The 19,273-nt window shown below is 47.3% G+C and overlaps 1 protein-coding gene across 3 annotated transcripts in view; it reads right to left on the minus strand.

Annotated features, from left to right (window-relative positions):
• Window positions 1-1,762: 1,762 nt before the first annotated feature.
• Window positions 1,763-19,273, minus strand: part of CCM2 (CCM2 scaffold protein) — a 48,835-nt gene continuing 31,324 nt past the window's right edge. For all 3 annotated transcript variants that reach the window (XM_066627936.1, XM_066627938.1, XM_066627937.1), the window contains exons 8-10: window positions 19,037-19,175; window positions 16,653-16,791; window positions 1,763-10,788 (exon numbers count right to left, since the gene is read on the minus strand). In XM_066627936.1, the coding sequence (XP_066484033.1) occupies window positions 10,508-10,788; window positions 16,653-16,791; window positions 19,037-19,175 (559 nt within the window). In that variant the 3' untranslated portion in view covers window positions 1,763-10,507. The remainder of the gene's footprint in view (window positions 10,789-16,652; window positions 16,792-19,036; window positions 19,176-19,273) is intronic.

Raw genomic sequence — 19,273 nt, forward strand, 5'->3', positions numbered from 1 at the left:
CTGAGCACCCATGAACAAGACAGCGAATTGTATCTTGTCTCTCAGACAAGGGAAGACAGAACACATCATATGAAATTGCCAAGCAGATAGAAGGGAGGGATGTCAGGAACACTGAGGGGAAGGGGCAGGCAAGCAGAACACTGAGTACTTTGGAGGAGAGAAGGGAGGGGGCCTTGTTGAAACTCAGGAAAGATCCAATGTCTAATGCCTTCCTGAAACTAGTGAGACCTGGTTAACAACATATGCCAGAACCACCATCCAGAGCGCGATACCATAGTCTTCCGATACCATAGTCTTCCGAGACTGAAGGTTGCCAACAATACCAACTGCTGCCTTTGAAATTCTGAGTTGGCCAGTAATGCGCCCATTCAGAAGGGTGGGGCTTCCTCTTCCCAGAGACTCAAAGTTATCCAATATGCATTTCAAAGGGTTTCTTCCTTCAGGCCCAGGCTCTGAGTGCCTCATCTTAATTGTCACACAGGCTGGCCTCCTGTGTCTCAGCTGGGTCCGGCTGGGAGCTGGGAGCCAGGTCTCAGCTGGACCGGCTGCCCAAAACAGTGACTCACGCATGGCCAATCCTTCAAAACCTGGGGGTTTGCTGCCTTGACACACACACACACTCATATTCTCATTCGTATCTCAGTCACACAACACTCAGTCAGGCAGAGAACCACATGGCCTTGCTCTGAAGCCACGGAGATGGGCGCACACACACAGCAAAATGTACAATAATATACAAACAATATGTACAGTAATTCAAACACAATCAGCAATATGTATGTACAGTAATACAAACACAATCACGCTCCCCACTGAGGCTTCACACTAAAACCTCCCACAGAGAATTCTCACCTAAGTGCACTGTACTTTTCCGCGGGCGAAGTTCCGTTCTCCTGGGCTCTTTCTTGCAGAGAAGGAGACGGTCAGATTCAGAGACAACCCAGCGCCAGGACGCACACAAGGGGTGCGGGAGCCGACTCACTTTACCTTCTGGCGGTGCGCTGTCCCCTGCAGTGACTTCGTCTCGATCCCTGCAGAGCCTTGCCTTCCAATCCGAGTCACGGCACCAAAAACTGTTCCCGAATGAACACACACACGGTTCTTTGGATTTTTGGAGAGGCAAACAAACAGGCGACAGGAGAATTCAAAGGACTTCTAACGTTTTACTCGTTTGCAAACGGGGCCTTCCACAAACACACACACGTGGAGAGACCGTGAACAATTACAATGATGCTGGTTTTATAGGATAGACTAGGTAGGGGAGGGGGGACAAAAGAGCACACAAAGAGAGCAAAACACATCCATGGCAAGCATGGGAAAAATAACAGACCAACAGTCCCACAAACATTTGGCTTGGTTATCAGATCAACATCTTGATCCTCAGGATGTTCAGGAGGGCAATTCGATACGCATCGGCAATTTGTTTACAGATATATCCATTACAAAGGATCTGGTCCTCTATGCATCCCTTTTATTTGTTTATGGCTCTTATTTATGACTTTCTGTTTACCCTTGTGAACATACCACAGTTAGCCTGTTCTCTAAGAGGGATTTCTAGATGCTGGCTTTTGGTCAGAGAAGAGCCTTATGGGTGAACTGGGCATCTTGGGATATTTCTATATTGTGAGCTCAGCATATTGTTATCAATACATTGGAAGACTGCACTTGGAGTAGTCGCTAAGAAAAACTAATCCCAAAGATCAGGTATAAAAATACAACTGCTCATTACCTTTCATTTCTCTTACATTTCATTATACAATAATTTCAAAAATATGGTTTTATTTTCACCAAAAAATTTCAATCGTCAGTTTACACTTTCAAGGAGCAAATATATATATATTTGATACAAAAAGGCACTAGGAAATAACTTCATCTTAAGGATTCTGGATACATACACACATACACACCCCCACATTTGTGAACATCCACCAATTTTGCCATGTATCAATTACTGGTGAACTATATGGAAGCTGTTCAAAGAGGTACCAGGAGTGCAACTGCTCAGATCAGGGTTGACGTGAGCAAGAGGGGCCAGGGCCCTCCATCTGCATGTTCCCTCCATCCATCCAGTCTGACAAGGCTTCGAACAAACAGGTAAATGCTATCAGGTCCTAATGGCGGGGGGGGGGGGGTGAGAGAAGAGCTAAATATGTGTTTAAGTTTTCTTCAGTTGAAATTACTTGTAAATTCTTAGAAGATGCCGGCTGCCAATCCCCAGCCACCTTCTGCTAGCGGATCCTTCAAGGTGAGAAAGTGCAGGCTGTTCGACAAGCTCCTGCTTCACATTGGCACAAATGCCATCACAACAGATAGTACCCCTGAAAAGGATGATTCGGTAAGTTTTTCTATTTTCAAGAAAAAGCACGCTGGGGAGGGGGTGTCCCAGCTTTCCACAACATAGATCCGTCCAGACTTTGCTCTGGAAAACGGCTGCAACACAGGTGTGGTGTTTAGCAGAGTACTGCAAGGGCTGTACCACTGAAATCAGCCAGGAACACACAGCAGCCAGGACAGAAGCACAGGCCAAGCTGGAATTCTGGCACTTGCATTCTTCAGATGCAAACGACCCTGCACTGCTGCAACTGGTTCCAGTAGCATAGCTGAGGCACCTGCTGCCCGTGATCACAGAAAATTTTGGCACCCCCCATACAATGAAATCTAAATCAATCAATATTTAATATATTTGGCATATCTACTTGCCAACTAACCATATATTTCACCAAGGGCACAATCCTAAAAAGGTCTACTCAGAAGTAAGTCCTATTTTGTTCAAAGGGGCTTACTCTCAGGAAAGTGTGGTTAGGATTGCAACCTAATTCATCTTTGGTCAGTGGATTGAGTCTAGCTTTTTCCTCTTACCAGGCAAAGGAGCAGTGGATTCAGGAGCCTGCTTTGCAAATGAAAATGCAGTACATTCCTTTGCAGTGGCTATTGCTCCCCCATTAGACTTCAATTAATACCTCAGAAACTTGGAAAACGATCATAACATGGGTGCTTCTTTACTTGCCTGTCAAAACAAAAACCCACCGAACTATAGAACCTGCAACAGATACATGGAAAGCCTTTTTCAAATACACAAAATAGAAGCTGGCCTTTAAATCTGAAGAGAATCGCAAAGATGTACAGACGCGCAGTGGATGGGCTGCCTGCAGTCAAACCTCATTCCCAGCTGCAGCCAAGAGTTATGAAGTGCAGCCAGCAAAGGGGCGCAGCTTTGAGAATTAACAGTCCAAGACACAGGAAGGAGGAAGCACTTCAAAAATCAATTTTAAAAATTGGGGGGATAAAAAGAGCTGTCCACACTACTCAGACACTTCCCGCTCTGCTGGGAGGGGTGACTCTGGCCACTGCTTGCCCTCTGGTAGGTCCCTCTTTGAGAGGCTGGGGGCTTCCCCAAGCCTCCTCTAGGCTAGGAAGGGCAGTGTCAAGGTGGTTTTGTGGGGTGAAGCAACTCCACCTTTCCCACAGCCACTGCTGAGCCAGAAGCAACCACTTACGTCAGCTGCCAGGCTCCATTTGGGGCTGGCAACTGCTGTGGCCACCCTGCCTCTTCCAATCTCATTGATCTAGATATGCCCTCCTGCTCAGTCCTGTTTTGCTGGCTGGACAAGGATCCTTCATAATCTAAACTGAGATGCTGTGGGGGGGGGGGGAGGAGAGAACAGAGGTGGAGCTATGGATGCAGGTGGTTGGGCTGTGGGTGGCACCAGCTTCATTAAACACACAAAGGACCTTCTCTCCTGTTTTTCTATGTGGAAGTGAGTAAAAGAATCAGAAAGTTGCTTGGAATGGCCAAGATGCAAGGCAGGTCAGGCAGCCTGTGGGTAGATGGAGACCCTTGGAAGCAGCTTGACCCTTGGCATCAAAACTTCACATATAGGCTAATGGGTTCTGAGCTGTCTGTGACAGATCAGGAGAGAGATCTTGGGGTTGTGGTGGACAGGTCGATGAAAGTGTCGACCCAATGTGCGGCAGCAGTGAAGAAGGCCAATTCTATGCTGGGGAATCATTAGAAAAGGTATTGAGAACAAAATGGCTAATATTAAAATGCTGTTGTACAAATTGATGGTAAGGCCACACCTGGTGTACTGCGTCCAGTTCTGGTCACCACATCTCAGAAAGGACATAGTGGAAATGGAAAAGGTGCAAAAGAGAGCGACTAAGATGATTACGGGGTTGGGGCACCTTCCTTATGAGGAAAGGCTACGGTGTTTGGGCCTCTTTAGCCTAGGAAAGAGGTACCTGAAGGGGGACATGATTGAGGCATACAAAATTATGCATGGGAAGGATAAAGTGGATAGAGATGCTCTTTACACTCTCACATAACACCAGAACCAGGGGACATCCACTCAAATTGAGTGTTGGGAGAGTTAAGACAAAAGAAAATATTTCTTTACTCAGCGCGTAGTCGGTCTGTGGAACTCCTTGCCACAGGATGTGGTAATGGCGTCTGGCCTGGACGCCTTTAAAAGGGGATTGGACAAGTTTCTGGAGGAAAAATCCATTACGGGGTACAAGCCATGATGTGTATGTGCAACCTCCTGATTTTAGAAATGGGCTCTGTCAGATGCAAGGGAGGGCCCCAGGATGAGGTCTCTTGTTATCTGGTGTGCTCCCTGGGGCATTTGGTGGGCCGCTGTGAGATACAGGAAGCTGGACTAGATGGGCCTATGGCCTGATCCAGTGGGGCTGTTCTTATGTTCTTAGCTGGTCTTTTTAAAAAGTAGCTTGTAAGATACAAGACAGGTTGCACAGCACTGTTGATTGCCACTCCCAAAGAGTTCCAATAAGTGCCACCTGGGAGCACAGCATAATCCCATGCCCTCCTCAGTTATGCAACTGCCCCACCCCTTTTTTCTCTCCACATCGACTGCCATCCTGAGTGAGAAATCACAATGTCTAGTCCCCAAGCCACAATAACCAGCACCCACCCCTCTCATATGCCTTAGCTTAGTTGTAGGTTGGCTGCGTTAGTAGCCAAAATGGCCATAAGAACATAAGTCCTAGCTTCCCAGCCACTTCCTTGCCTTCCTACTTGGCTCTCCTGCTAGCTCCAAGCTGCTTTTATCAGCTATGTTTTTCCTTCACAGAACCAAGCAAGCGGTTTGGGCAGGGCCAGCTGCTGCAGCCATGCAGTTGTCTTTAACTGGGGGGGGGGGGAGTTCTGCTTCCAACCTGGCTAGATTTTGAACCCCGAGCAGAGAAGCTCCAACCTCCAGTTTTATTTTTGTTCACAGAAGACGCATGCTGCATTGCAGTCATAATCTGGCATCTTAGGTGCTCTTATAGCCTGGGGTCTTAGTGAGACGCAGCCTCCCAGGGCATGACCCACAGTACCTCAAAGCTTCAATCTACATTCTGGAAACAGCAACACTCAGGTGAGTCAAAGCCCCCATCTTGGGGGTTTCCAAAGTGGTGAGCTCAGGGGTATTGCTGGGGTGTGTGTGGCCTGAGCCTGGTGGCAGCTTTGATCTCCAGAGTGCATAGATCAATGCAGCCATCCAGCTGGATATGAAGGGGTCCTTTTGGGTGGGTTGGGTCCAAGGCCACAGTAGCAGTTTGCTCGAGAGGTAGGCAGCCCTGGAAGCTACCCAAGCAACCAGGAAGGGGTCGGATCAGCTGCCATAGCTGCAAACTGGGTGAGCTTTAACTAAGGGGGGGGGGAGCTCCACCAGTTTCCATTCCTGGATTTTGAACCCTGAGTAGAGCGGATTACCAGCCCACTCTGGACTCCACTTTTATTTTCATTCACAGGCAAATATACATATCTGTGCTGCTGTAACTGCAATCCTCCGGGGCTGACACTTTATTTTTTCCTATCACCAAGCAGTCCCAGGTAAGAAAATATAAGTGCTTTGCCTAGGAAAATGAATATCTAGCAACTCATCCTTTGTTGGATGCAACTGCAAGAACAGAATCATCGGTCATCAGAGACAATAAAACTTGAACTTATATACTGCATCTCTGCCATTTATTTACCCAGCATGTCATTAATATGTGGAACTCCTTGCCACAGGATGTGGTGATGGCACCTGGCCTAGATATCTTTAAAAGAGGATTGGACAGATTGATGGAGGAAAAGTTCGTCACAGGTTACAAGCCATGGTGGATATGTGCAACCTCCTGGTTTTAAAAGTAGGATACCTTAGACTGCCAGGTGTGAGGGAGTGGCAACAGAATGCAGGTGTCTTGGTTGCTCCCTGCAATATCTTGTGATTTTTCTTTTCAAGGTGCCCCCATGAAAGCAACCTTTTGACTGCACTTTGGAAACTAAAAAACAGGTGTCTTTGTCATTTCATCCTTATAGGGCAACAAGAATAGAAACATCCACGGCTCAAAAAACATCACCACTGGGCAAGAGTTGTGGTGTGATGGTTGTGCTACTTGTACTGCCAAGGAGGAACAACTGTGGTCTCATTCTGGATGGGAGACAGAATGCCAGGTGGATAAAGCTGACATGCTGCTGCTACCCCTTCTGGCAGAACAGAGTCACTGCCGAGCTGATGAACCGCTGCAGTGAGAGCAAGGGAGAGTGTGAGAAGATGGGCTGGCAAATAACAGAACGGCCTTGAGGACTGTATGGGTTAGATAGACGGCTGCCTGCAGAAGTTTGATGGCACACAGCCAGAACAGTGAACCTCACCATGAAGGCAACGTCTGGTTGAAAGTCATGCTGTCAGAAACTCAACTGAAAAATGGTTGTTTAGAGTGGCCTGCCTATGTAAGCTGCCTTGGAGTCTGTGAAAAAAGACACAGAGAAAGGCGGCATATACCTATTTATGAAACCCTGACATTCAGTTGGGGTGCCCATTTCAAGAAGATACCTTTCTTTGCAGCAGAATGAGTGAACAAAAACCATTTCCACCATTGGAGCTTTGGCAAGTCAAAACAGCTTAAATTTAAAAAATCAAATGCTGCAGTGACATGTATACTTATAAACAAATCCACATGCATGCTCATTCACTCTCCCAGCTCCGAAAGCCAGAACTACCTTTCCCACCAGGCAATGCAGTGGACAGTGCACTGGTTTCTGATGCCAATGGGAGAGTCATGCCAAGCAGTCAATTGGTCAGGGAGCTGTCCCTCCCTCCTCCTTCTGGGTCAGCTGGACTTGGTTTGGTTTCAGCTCTGCTCAGAAGGGTCTGGCGGCAGCTGCGCAACAACTCTACCTCAACCCCCTGGCTAGCAGGACAAGAGCCAATTGGCCAGCATGACAGACTGTGCTCTGCATGCCCATGATCTGGCTGGAATTGAAAGAGGCCTGAGAGGTTGGATTCCACCAGGCCATTAAGAAAGTGAGAGGCCTGGAAGGGGGAGGTGTGGGAGGTGTAGGGGGAGGGTCTTGCACATCAGAATAAGCCAAACGGAGCTGCAATCCAGAAGGGGGGCGGAAAGGAATCTGGAAAGCCTATTCCATTGTCTGTGGTAGAAGAACTCCCACCCAGACTCAAATCTATTTCCTAACAGAGGTTTACTTAGGGCGCAATCCTAACCCCTTATGTCAGTGCTTTCCAGCACTGACATCAGAGCAATGCAGCTCTGAGGTAAGGAAACAAACATTCCCTTAGTTTGAGGAGGCCTCTGTGAGTGCCACCCAACTGCAGGATGCAGCACATGTCCCATTGGCACCGTTATGCCAGTGCTGGAAAGCACTGACATAAGGGGTTAGGACTGCGCCCTTAGTCACCTATTTCCAGGCAGAGTTTTATTGTCATCCAGCACTCAAGATTTCGCTAACCACCACCCTACAATGGCTTCATCCCACCATCACCTGGTCATTCTATGGCAGTTTTTCTCCTATCCAATGCCTTTCCCTTTTGCTGCCATCTGACCCCCTCCCCCAATACAACTCAAGGAATCCTCATGCCAGTCCGAGAACTAGTTTCACAGTCACCCCCTTTCTCCAAGGAAGTACACCTCCATGAGGTGGGAGAGGAAGAGGAAGAAGAGAAGGAAGGAGTCACTACTGGGGAAGCTTTAGAGACTCCCACCAGACTACACAGGACCCCATGGGAGGGGAGATTCATGACAGCAAAAAATGGGATAAACATCAACACAGGATTTGTAACAGATATGCCCTGTGCAAGCCAACAGAAAGAAATATGGCATATTCCTCACACCTGAGTTTATCGCCAAGTTTCCCCCATTTTAAATGGGCACTAATTTTCAGGAGCTGATATTCTGATCCAAACACAAAGCCAAAACCTAAGAGGATTCATGTTTTGCTCCTCAGCACGCAAATATTTTGATTCCACTCAGAAGTTGCAAGTGTGCCCCACGTACATGTGGCCATTCAGGTTCTTTGAACTGCTCTCGTCCAGCAACTGTGGCTCTGCCCACTCCCCACATCAAGCCTGACTGAAGCAAAGTTATGGACAAAGTTAACAAATCCAGGTCGTTCCTACAGATTTTCTCCCAAGGTGCACAGAAAGGAAGAGAAGTGGCATTTCACTCCGTTCGGTGTGCAGCTGCACAAGCATGCGCAGGAACTGCCCATTTTTTTGTGTGCAATGTTACACAGGCACAAAGTCCAGCCAGGATTCCGTTTGGGCTTCTGCATGCAAGAACCTTGCACTGTCACAGCACACATGAGACCTGCCACAATGCACACCACTGCTGCACATCGTGAGCCAGGCATGGAAGCGAGTACAGCTCTACACTCCTCACTGTGGCACAGACAACATCAGAAAATGCTCCAAGCAATACACATGGGAGAAAGGGCTGCTAGTTTCCCCTGCAACTCATGAGTAGAACATCCCATTTTCCCCATTATAAAAACGTCCAGCTTTCCTACTCCGGGGGCTAATACAGGATACAGGTCAGTTAACAGTAGCCAATGGAAGTCTCACAGCATGAAATACACATGCTGGTCCGTCACCACCTGCCACCTCAGCATCGATGGATGGAGGACAGTCTGGCACTCCTGGAAGCCACTTCCAGGTCATGCCAGATGCTAAATAATGTTCAAGTTTTTTAACAGCGTTCCTTAACTTAGTACTATAAACCATACCAGCAGCAGCAGTCACTGGAGCTCCCAGAAACCACTTCTAGGTTGTGCCGAGGCCCACAAACGCCTCCCTCGGCCCTGGTATGCCCCAAAATGCATTGTGGAAGCGCATGGGTGTTTACAGCCGGCGAGGTTTGTGGTGCCAAGGCGAAGAACACTTTCTCAAAACTTTTAAAAATATTTTTAACATGGACCTTGCACTCAGTGGCTATTGGTATCCGTGAGGGTATCCGGGAACGGATCCCGAGGGACTATTGTACAGAAAAACTGTGCGCTTACACAGATGCACATAGTCTAAAGTGGAAGAAAAACACAAAGCCCAGTCTGTTCACCTTCTAGCTTGCTGTTCACCTAACACACTTGAAGAGCAATAGATTCCATTCTGAGAAGAGCTTCCTGGGGCTCTCAGCCAGTCAAGTTACTCTTGCCTCAAAGACCATGAGCTCCAAGCGGCTACAGACCAGCACAGGGCAACTGAAGTCCAGCTCAAGAATCCAGGCCAGGTGCAGACATCCCACAGGATGCCAAGGTAAGGCTGCCCAGATGACCAGATCACTGGAACGCTTCCCTAAACCTACAGGAAGACTGTGCCCAAGGGTGGACACAGGAGCACTCCCAAACTCTGTAGGAAGCCACACACCAGGTAAAAGGGTTGTGGGGGAGAGGAGAGAAGCTATCCATGTTCTTTATCTGTGAGAAGGAAGGCTCTTGCCCAACAGGAATTTGGTGGTGGGAGGTTGGACCACACAGGACTGTTCTGCAAAGCCATCAGTCTGTCTGAGCAGGGGAAGCTGGCCTGTCTTCCAAAGCCTGCCAGAGCTTCTCAGCTGCATTTGCATTCACAACAAGTTTGCCCACCAAACCCAGCAGTAAGCACCAGAGCCAAGGTAACTGCATTGTAACCAGGCTGCTACAAAAGAGCCAGTCAGGGTCACCTGACCTGGCCAACACTGTGGCTGCTAAGAGGAGGGTAGGTTAGCCAGTGCAGGGGCAAGGGAAGATCATGCCCAACTAAGGCCATCACCAGAGTACGACCACTTCCACTTCCCAACCAAGGCCATCTTAAGAGTCTGAATCAGGAACATTATGACAAATGACTGGATTACATTATTTTCACATTGTAGTAAACATCATTTCACTCACACCACACACCAGAAATGTGCAAAATTGTAAGCTGGCTCGTAGGGACTGTGAGAGGTGGCAGTCCTTGGCACAAGGAACACTCTTTCCCTTGGCTTCAGCCCCAGACAAGACAGCCCGCCAAACTCTCTCACCCCAAGCATCACCCAGTTGCTCCTTTGTGGCCTGTTCATGCTTTCACAGAAATGACTGTTGACCACAAGCACATAATGGGTGCCCCACAGAGCCACTGAAAGAGGCGAGAGAAAGGCGTCTTCCAGGAACTCCGCCTGCAGCTCTTGTCAGGAACTTCCCATCAGGAACAAAATATAGCTGTCATGCCATTAGGGCAGGAGAGGATGCGTGATGATCTGCTCCCCTTCAGCAAGAGTCCTGGTCCATGCTGCACCCGAGCGCTTCGATGTCGTTGCTTATGTCTGATATCATCCTGTCCCACTCGTCTCCTTCTGAGGGCCCAGACTGGTCATCTGAGCTCCCTGCAGCCCCATTGCCATTGGTTGTGGAGTTGGAGGTGCTGCTCACTGTCCGCCGGTACCTCCCAAAACTGTCCGTGATGATGCCCCGGCCGTCCTTCACACCAATGGTCTCTAGGAAGTTCTCAAAGTACTGGCTGTCCTTTTCAGGAATGAATGGTCTGAGGCCTTCAGGGGAAAAAAAGAAAAAATGTAACCCTGCCTGTCGGGACTGGTTTCAACACCCTTGAGGAGAAAGTGCTGAAAATGCTACCTGGGGTAATCATCAATCTCTTCTCTGAGGCCCATTAAACTGCAGTCACACACTCACAAGGACTGACACTCAACAATAACCTTGCTACAGCAAGGGCTGGTCTGCCTTGTTTCAACTGGTTCCTACACCTGACTACAGGCCAGAGTAAAGCAGCTTGCCTGGACCAGGGTTGGGTACTTTGAGGATTCTACAGGCAGAACATTCTAACACATGCCGAGGGAGGCCTTCTCCACAGTTGGTCATTCTGAATACATACTTACTAAACTTCTCTGTTATCACCTGTTCCGTAAAGAGGTTGGGGAGAAGGACACACTCTTCAGATGCGGCATTTTTTAAAGCCACCCATTTGTTGAAAAGGCACGATTGTGGCTTTCAGTTTTGACATTAAGAAATTCCACACATCTATAAAAAGTATCAGTATGTAGATGGAATAGCCCCTTAACACGATAAGCAGCCCCTTGCTCAAGTTGGTCATTGCCCTGCCTCCCAGAGTGACCATCTCTCTCTCCCTCCTTCTAGATAGCACATCCACCGTGAATTTCTCTGCTCTTCTTTTTGACCTCTCTCTCCATCGCTTGTATGATCACCACCAATTTTGGTTGCCTTATCTCCAGCTATACATTATATTTTTGGTATTATATAAAAAACTACAACATGGATGTGTCACAGATTTGTACAAGGACATTACAATATCACCCATCTTATTCTTGACCTCTTTCCATTAAACGTTATTATGCTGAGATGGCAGGCCAACCAGGACATCAACAGAAGATGTGGAAGTGCAAACACTAGTTGACATGCCCAAGCACTAGATCCATGTTACTGCACAAAGATTTTTAGCCTTCTCCACCTACGCACCAAGATTAGCTGGTCTTCTCCACCTCTTTGAGCAACAGCTTTTGTTCTATTAACTATTTCTCATCCAAGTGTCAGCATGCATTTTTAAAGGAAAGTGCATTTGTCTGTTCTTGACATTTATATTCTAGGGACTGTGGCAGCACCAGGTGCCTTTTACACAAATCTGTGTGTGCGAGCAGCTAAAGCACCTGCTACCTAATGTCAAACAAAGGCTTCAGTGAAAATATTCCCATTCGACTGCTTCTAGATAGGATAAGAGACTCAACAGAAAAAGGAGATTCTCTTCTCTCCCAAATTCCCCATGACTAGTTTCATCATCTGTACAAGTCATTCCCCGCCCCCAAAAGCAGCAGCGGTGGGTACACTTGGAAAAGAGGGATTGGCTACACCCAGCCTTATCCTGCCACCTTGGAAGAGTGCAGTGGGAGAAGCAGAGTGAAGTCCTAATATAAGCTTGGCCTACCAGTAAAGAGGTGGGTTTCTGTGCAAACCCCCCTCAAAAGCCATGTTAGCAGCTTTCCCTCTGTGTCCCAGTTGCTCCTACATTTCTGACCTCGACAGGATACTCCTCGGTGGGAGGGGGGTCGGGGGCTTCTTGTAGTGGGGGGTTCGATTATTAGAAACAGAGAGGGGGGTTTGCGACGGATGTGAGGACTGCATGGCGACTCGCCTGCCTGGTGCGAAGGTTGCGGACATCACTTCTCGCCTAGACAGGCTGGCAGACAGTGCTGGGGAGGAGGCAGCGGTTGTGGTGCAAGTCGGCACCAACGACGTGGGCAAGTGTAGCTGGGAGGTCCTGGAGGCCAAATTCAGGCTATTAGGTAGGAAGCGGAAAGCCAGGACCTCAAGGGTAGCGTTCTCTGAAGTGCTACCTGTTCCACGTGCAGGGCCAGCTAGGCAGGCAGAGATCAGGGGTCTCAATGTGTGGATGAGACAGTGGTGTAGGGAAGAGGAGTTTAGATTCGTTAGGCACTGGGGAACTTTTTGGGACAAACGGGGCCTGTACAAGAGGGACGGGCTTCACTTGAACCAGAATGGAACCAGACTGCTGGCGCATAACATTAAAAAGGTGACAGAGCAGCTTTTAAACTGATGCCTGGGGGAAGGCTGACAGGAGCCGAGGGGCGTCCGGTTCGGGACTCCTCATCCCTATGGGATGAGGATGGGGAGGTTAGAGAACAAAACAAAGGCAGCGTAGGAGAAGAAATTGGGAATGGTAGCGTGATGCAATGTAATAGACAGTTTGGCACAGTGAGAGGATGTGGGGACAAAGGAGCGAATAAGCAGCCCATCCTGGGGCATTCTATGTACAAATGCTTTTATGTAAATGCCTGAAGTCTCCAAGCAAAGATGGGAGAACTGGAATGTCCAATGACAAGGGAAAACATTGACATAGTGGGCATAACAAAAACCTGGTGGAATGCGGAGAATCAGTGGGATACCGCAATCCCGGGCTATAAACTCTACAGGTGGGACAGGGAGGGGCGTGTTGGAGGTGGGGTGGCCATTTATGTTAAGGAAGGGATAGAATCCAGCAAAGTAGACACTGAAGGCGGGTTCGACTCCACGATAAAATCTCTGTGGGTTAAATTACCAGGCCCAAGGAGTGATGTAATACTGGGAGCGTACTATCATCCTCCAGACCAGAATCAGAAGGGGACCTTGAAATGAGGAAACAGATCAGGGAGGTGACAAGGAGGGACAGGGTTGTAATCATGGGGAACTTAAATTATCCTCATATTGACTGGGTTAATTTGTGTTCTGGTCACAAAAAGGAGACCAGATTCCTTGACATGCTAAATGACCGTGCCTTACAGCAGCTAGTCATGGAGCCCACCAGAGGACAGGTGACTCTGGATTTAATATTGTGCGGTACTCAGGACCTGGTTAGAGAGGTCAACGTTATGGTGCCATTAGGGAACAGTGATCATGCTGCAATCCGTTTCGACATGCACGTCGGGGGAAGAATACCGGGCAAAGCTCTCACAAAAACCCTTGACTTCCGACAAGCGGACTTCCCTCAAATGAGGAGGCTGGTTAGAAGGAGGTTGAAAGGGAAGGTAAAAAGAGTCCAATCTCTCCAGAGTGCATGGAGGCTGCTTAAAACAACAGTAATAGAGGCCCAGCAGAGGTGTATACCACAAAGAAAAAAAGGCTCCACTTGGCTAACCAGCCAAGTTAGAAAGGCTATAAAGGGCAAAGAAGCTTCCTTCCGTAAATGGAAGTCTTGCCCTAATGAGGAGAATAAAAAGGAACATAAACTGTGGCAAAAGAAATGTAAGAAGGTGATACGGGAGGCCAAGCAAGACTATGAGGAATGCATGACCAGCAACTTTAATGGGAATAATAAAAGCTTCTTCAAATATGTTAGAAGCAGGAAACCCGCCAGAGAAGCGGGTTGGCCCTCTGGATGGTGAGGGAGGGAAAGGGGAGATAAAAGGAGACTTAAAGATGGCAGAGAAATTAAATGAGTTCTTTGCATCTGTCTTCATGGCAGAAGACCTTGGGCAGATACCGCTGCCCAAATGGCCCCTCCTGATCAAGGAATTAAGTCAGATAGAAGTTAAAAGAGAAGATGTTTCACACCTCATTGATAAATTAAAGATCAATGTCACCGGGCCCTGATGGCATCCACCCAAGAGTTATTAAGGAATTGAAGAATGAAGTTGCTGATCTCTTGACTAAAATATGCAACTTGTCCCTCAAAACGGCCACGGTGCCAGAAGACTGGAGGATAGCAAATGTCACACCAATCTTTAAAAAGGGAAAGAGGGGGGACCCAGGAAACTATAGGCCAGTCAGCCTATCATCTATACCGGGTAAGATGGTGGAATGCCTCATCAAAGAAAGAATCTCAAAACACATAGATGAACAGGCCTTGCTGAGGGAGAATCAGTATGGCTTCTGTAAGGGTAAGTCTTGCCTCATGAACCTTATAGAACTGTTTGAAAAGGTCAACAAGCATGTGGATGCGGGAGAACCCACAGACATTATATACCTGGACTTTCAGAAGGCGTTTGACACGGTCCCTCACCAAAGGCTGTTGAGAAAACTCCACAGTCAGGGAATTAGAGGGCTGGTCCTCACCTAGATTGAGAACTGGTTGAAGACCAGGAAGCAGAGAGTGGGTGTCAATGGGCAATTTTCACAATGGAGAGAGGTGAAAAGCGGTGTGCCCCAAGGATCTGTCCTGGGACCGGTGCTTTTCAACCTCTTCATAAATGACCTGGAGACAGGGTTGAGCAGTGAAGTGGCTAAGTTTGCAAATGACACCAAACTTTTCAGAGTGGTGAAGACCAGAAGTGATTGTGAGGAGCTCCAGAAGGATCTCTCCAGACTGGCAGAATGGGCAGCAAAATGATAGATGCGCTTCAATGTCAGTAAGTGCATGCACATTGGGGCAAAAAATCAAAACTTTAGATATAGGCTGATGGGTTCTGAGCTGTTTGTGACAGATCAGGAGAGAGATCTTGGGGTGGTGGTGGACAGGTCGATGAAAGTGTCGACCCAATGTGCGGCGGCAGTAAAGAAGGCCAATTCTATGCTTGGGATCATTAGAAAAGGTATTGAGAACAAAATGGCTAATATTATAATGCCATTGTACAAATTGATGGTAAGGCCACACCTGGAGTAGTGTCCAGTTCTGGTCGCCGCATCTCAAAAAAGACATAGTGGAAATGGAAAAGGTGCAAAAGAGAGCGACTAAGATGATTACGGGGCTGGGGCACCTTCCTTATGAGGAAAGGCTACGGCGTTTGGGCCTCTTCAGCCTAGAAAAGAGACGCCTTAGGGGGGGCATGATTGAGACATACAAAATTATGCAGGGGATGGACAGAGTGGATAGGGAGATGCTCTTTACACTCTCACATAACACCAGAACCAGGGAACATCCACTAAAATTGAGTGTTGGGCGAGTTAGGATGTCAGGGTTAGAACATAACCCAGGGTAAATTTGCAGGCCTGAATAAGGTAGGGCCTAATATTTGTGAAGTGCCGAGTCACCAGGACTCAGGTGTAAAGGGAGCTAGCCGATGAGACAGGTGATGAGCTAGCATCATGAGACAGGGTGTGGCAGGAGGAAGAGACACCACCCATCCTGATTTGTGCACAGTGCTTTATAAGGAACTGTGAGAGCCCTCATATGTGGGGTCGTTGGTGGTCATGTGTGTTGTATATTTTGCTGTCTCTATTTTATTTTGCTATGCTGCTGCTATTTTTGTTAACTTGTAAATACAGACTGAAATGGTAAAGGATTTCCTTGTGTCTGTGTACTCTCTATCGAGAGCTTTATCCTTGAAGCTGCATTCCGCAGGACAATCAGATAAGGAGCTACTCCCTCCTCAACATAGGAGAAAAGAAAATATTTCTTTACTCAGCGTATTATTGGTCTGTGGAACTCCTTGCCACAGGATGTGGTGATGGCATCTGGCCTGGATGCCTTTAAAAGGGGATTGGACAAGTTTCTGGAGGAAAAATCCATTATGGGTTACAAGCCATGATGTGTAAGTGCAACCTCCTGATTTTAGAAATGGGCTATGTCAGATGCAAGGGAGGGTGCCAGGATAAGGTCTCTTGTTATCTGGTGTGCTCCCTGGGGCATTTGGTGCACCGCTGTGAGATACAGGAAGCTGGACTAGATGGGCCTATGGCCTGATCCAGTGGGGTTATTCTTATGTTCTTATGACCGCTCACAATGAATCAGAAATTACCTAAGGAGAGACTGGGGGCCAACATTTGAATGGAGGAGATAACCCAGTTAGGGAGAGTTGAATGGCAGTCTAAAAAGGGACTGTTTTGCTTCCATGTTCCATATAAGAGTAGCCAGTAAACAGGTGCTGAACTCATGGAAAATATGCCAGCATCAGCATCCTCTCATGATAAAGCTTGAGTCAGCCAAATTCCAGGGGAAATGAAACCTTACCTAACAGAAGAAATTTTCTGCTGTCCCCATAGAGCTGGCGCAGGTTGACACAGAACTCATGTATGGATGCTCCATTGCGATATTCATGCAAAAGCATCGCAAACTGCTGGATCTCATGAGAGGAGAGTTTTGTTCGTAACTAGAGAAAAAGGAGAAAAAACCTCAGAGTCTAGCATAGAAGGAAAGGCATTAACAGTGAGGCTGCAATAGCATTTGCACAGCTTTTCATAAAAGGTTAAACAAAATGCTCAGTTTAGGTTTTCAACCAAGAAGGCCAGGCAAATGTTTCTTGAGGCTCACAATTTTTAGTCTGCCCAGAGGCAAAACAGGATGAGAACAGGAAACAGACTTTTTTGTGTGCTATGCTTAGCTTCTCATGCACCTAGTACTCAAACGTTTGCAGAAGCCGTGTTGAAAATAACACTGAGAAAATCTGTTCATTTGTCAAGGGTCCCAAGTACACCCGCCACAGTCCAGGGCAACAGGAAAGCAGCAAAGAGAGCCAACTACTTTATCCACCTCACCAAGCTTTGGGGGTTTAACCCATTTTTGCCTGTTGTAACCCACAGGTGTACACATTTGGTCCTTGCTGCGTATATGCAATGTTGGGCAGAAATGGCTTAACACAGAGTTCCAATCCTTTCATGATTCTGCTTTCAACAACAGTTTCCAAACACTGATGGCCTCCAGACAGACCACAGACAACTAGGGGCACTGCCTTTACTTTCTGCAGATCTCTGCTTCCTTAGCACGCTGGTGTTCTGAGGACAGGGGAGGCGAAGGACCATGAACACAAAATCCCAAGGTGGCTGCACGAGTAAGAAGCCAGCATAGTCATCTAGATGACCCAAGGAAGCTCACCCCAGACACACACAATAGGAAAGGGCACTCCTGCATACCAGTAAGGTATGTCCTGGGGAAAAGATCATAATCCAGATAGAGCAGTTTCTCAGTCACTCCTGATTTTCCCACATGATCTATTCCAGTGTTTCACAAACTGTGGGTCGTGAGCCAATTTCAGGTGGGTCCCCTTTCATTTCAATATTTTATTTTTAATGTATTAGACTTGATGCTACCATGGTATGTAACTGCATTAGGGGAAATGTTACAGACCTGTACTTTTAAAAAGCTACTACCCGTATTCTTTTAACAATGATAGCAAATGGAACTTACTCCTGAGCAAGACTGCAAAAATGTTTCCTGCTTGATGATGTCACTTCCTGTCATGACATCAATTCCTGTGGGCCCTGACAGATTCTCATTCTAAAAAGTGGGTCCTGGTGCTAAATCTGTGAGAACCACTGATCTATTCAATGGGCACATAACCTCATGGAGGAAGATGTGGTGAAGAGCAGGCAGACATCAGCTGCAGAACTGCCCTTTTTTTAACAAGAAGCCCAAGATTCACCAACCAGAGCCTAATGCAAGTTAGTAGCTCAAAATGGAACCAGCCACAGGATAATCAGCATAACTCAAGTACAGTGGTGCCTCGCATAACGAAATTAATCCGTTCTGCGAATCCTTTCTATGCGAAATTTTTGTTGCGCGAATCACGTTTTCCCACTGGAATGCACTGAAATCTAATTAATGCGTTCCTATGGGCAAAAAAGGTCAAAACGAAGTGAAATTTGGTTTACAAAGTGTTTATTACGTGCTCTTTAAAGGCATACATACTGCACAGAGGATTTCTAAAATTTGAAGCATACACGAAATTTTTAATTTTTAAAAAATTCGTTATGCGAATCACGGACCTAAAAAAAATTTTTCATTATGCGAAGCAAGGCCAGAAATTTTCGTTATTCGAGTTACCAAACTCAATCGAAAAACTTTCGTTATGCGAGTTTTTCGCTGCGCGGGGCATTCGTTATGCGAGGCACCACTGTACAAACCTACATCCAAGTTACTCCAGGTAGAGAATCCAATGCAGGACTTCAAAATGAGCCAGCAGATCTTGGCCCATCTATACTGCTGTTTCACGAGGGGGAAAATGCTGAAGCTGGGAACAGGCCAGTTGCCTTTTTACATGCTTGCTACTGCTAACCTGTGGGGGGGCTTCAACTCTTGCTACTCTAGCGCAAATCACCAGGAGACTCCAATCTATCATTTGGCAGCCCTGGCTGCAACACCATAAAACTTACTGCAAAATGACTGAAGTCTATTTGATACAGACTGCTATATCTAGGTATATATCTATATCTAGCAGAAGTCTATTTGATACCCCTCCAAAATGCCCCAAAGGAGGGGGAGATAGTGACCTGCAGCAACAACAACCAAGGAGCCACACTGGACATGCATCACCAGAAGGGCAGCCACCTGACCCTTAAACAGGCCACATTTTCTCCAGAAGAGAAAGTCAGGATCTTGGCAGTAGATGCCCCACTTACCGTCATCATGTAATCCTGAAGCAGCTCCGTTGCTGTGGTGCTCAGTTCACTTTCACTGGCTGCCTTGCCATGTGGAGATGGCGGTGCCAAGAAGGAAGAAGGGGAGTTGCCACCAGTCTCCACAGACTCTGGGAAAGAACTGAAAACGAACAAGTCCATGCACTGAACAGAGCGCCCTCTCCAGCACCCACATTTCCCTTTCTCCTGATCAAAGCAATCAAGGTCCTCCCCAATTTG

Source organism: Tiliqua scincoides, chromosome 5 (assembly GCF_035046505.1).
Source record: "Tiliqua scincoides isolate rTilSci1 chromosome 5, rTilSci1.hap2, whole genome shotgun sequence".
Taxonomy (NCBI): Eukaryota; Metazoa; Chordata; class Lepidosauria; order Squamata; family Scincidae; genus Tiliqua; species Tiliqua scincoides.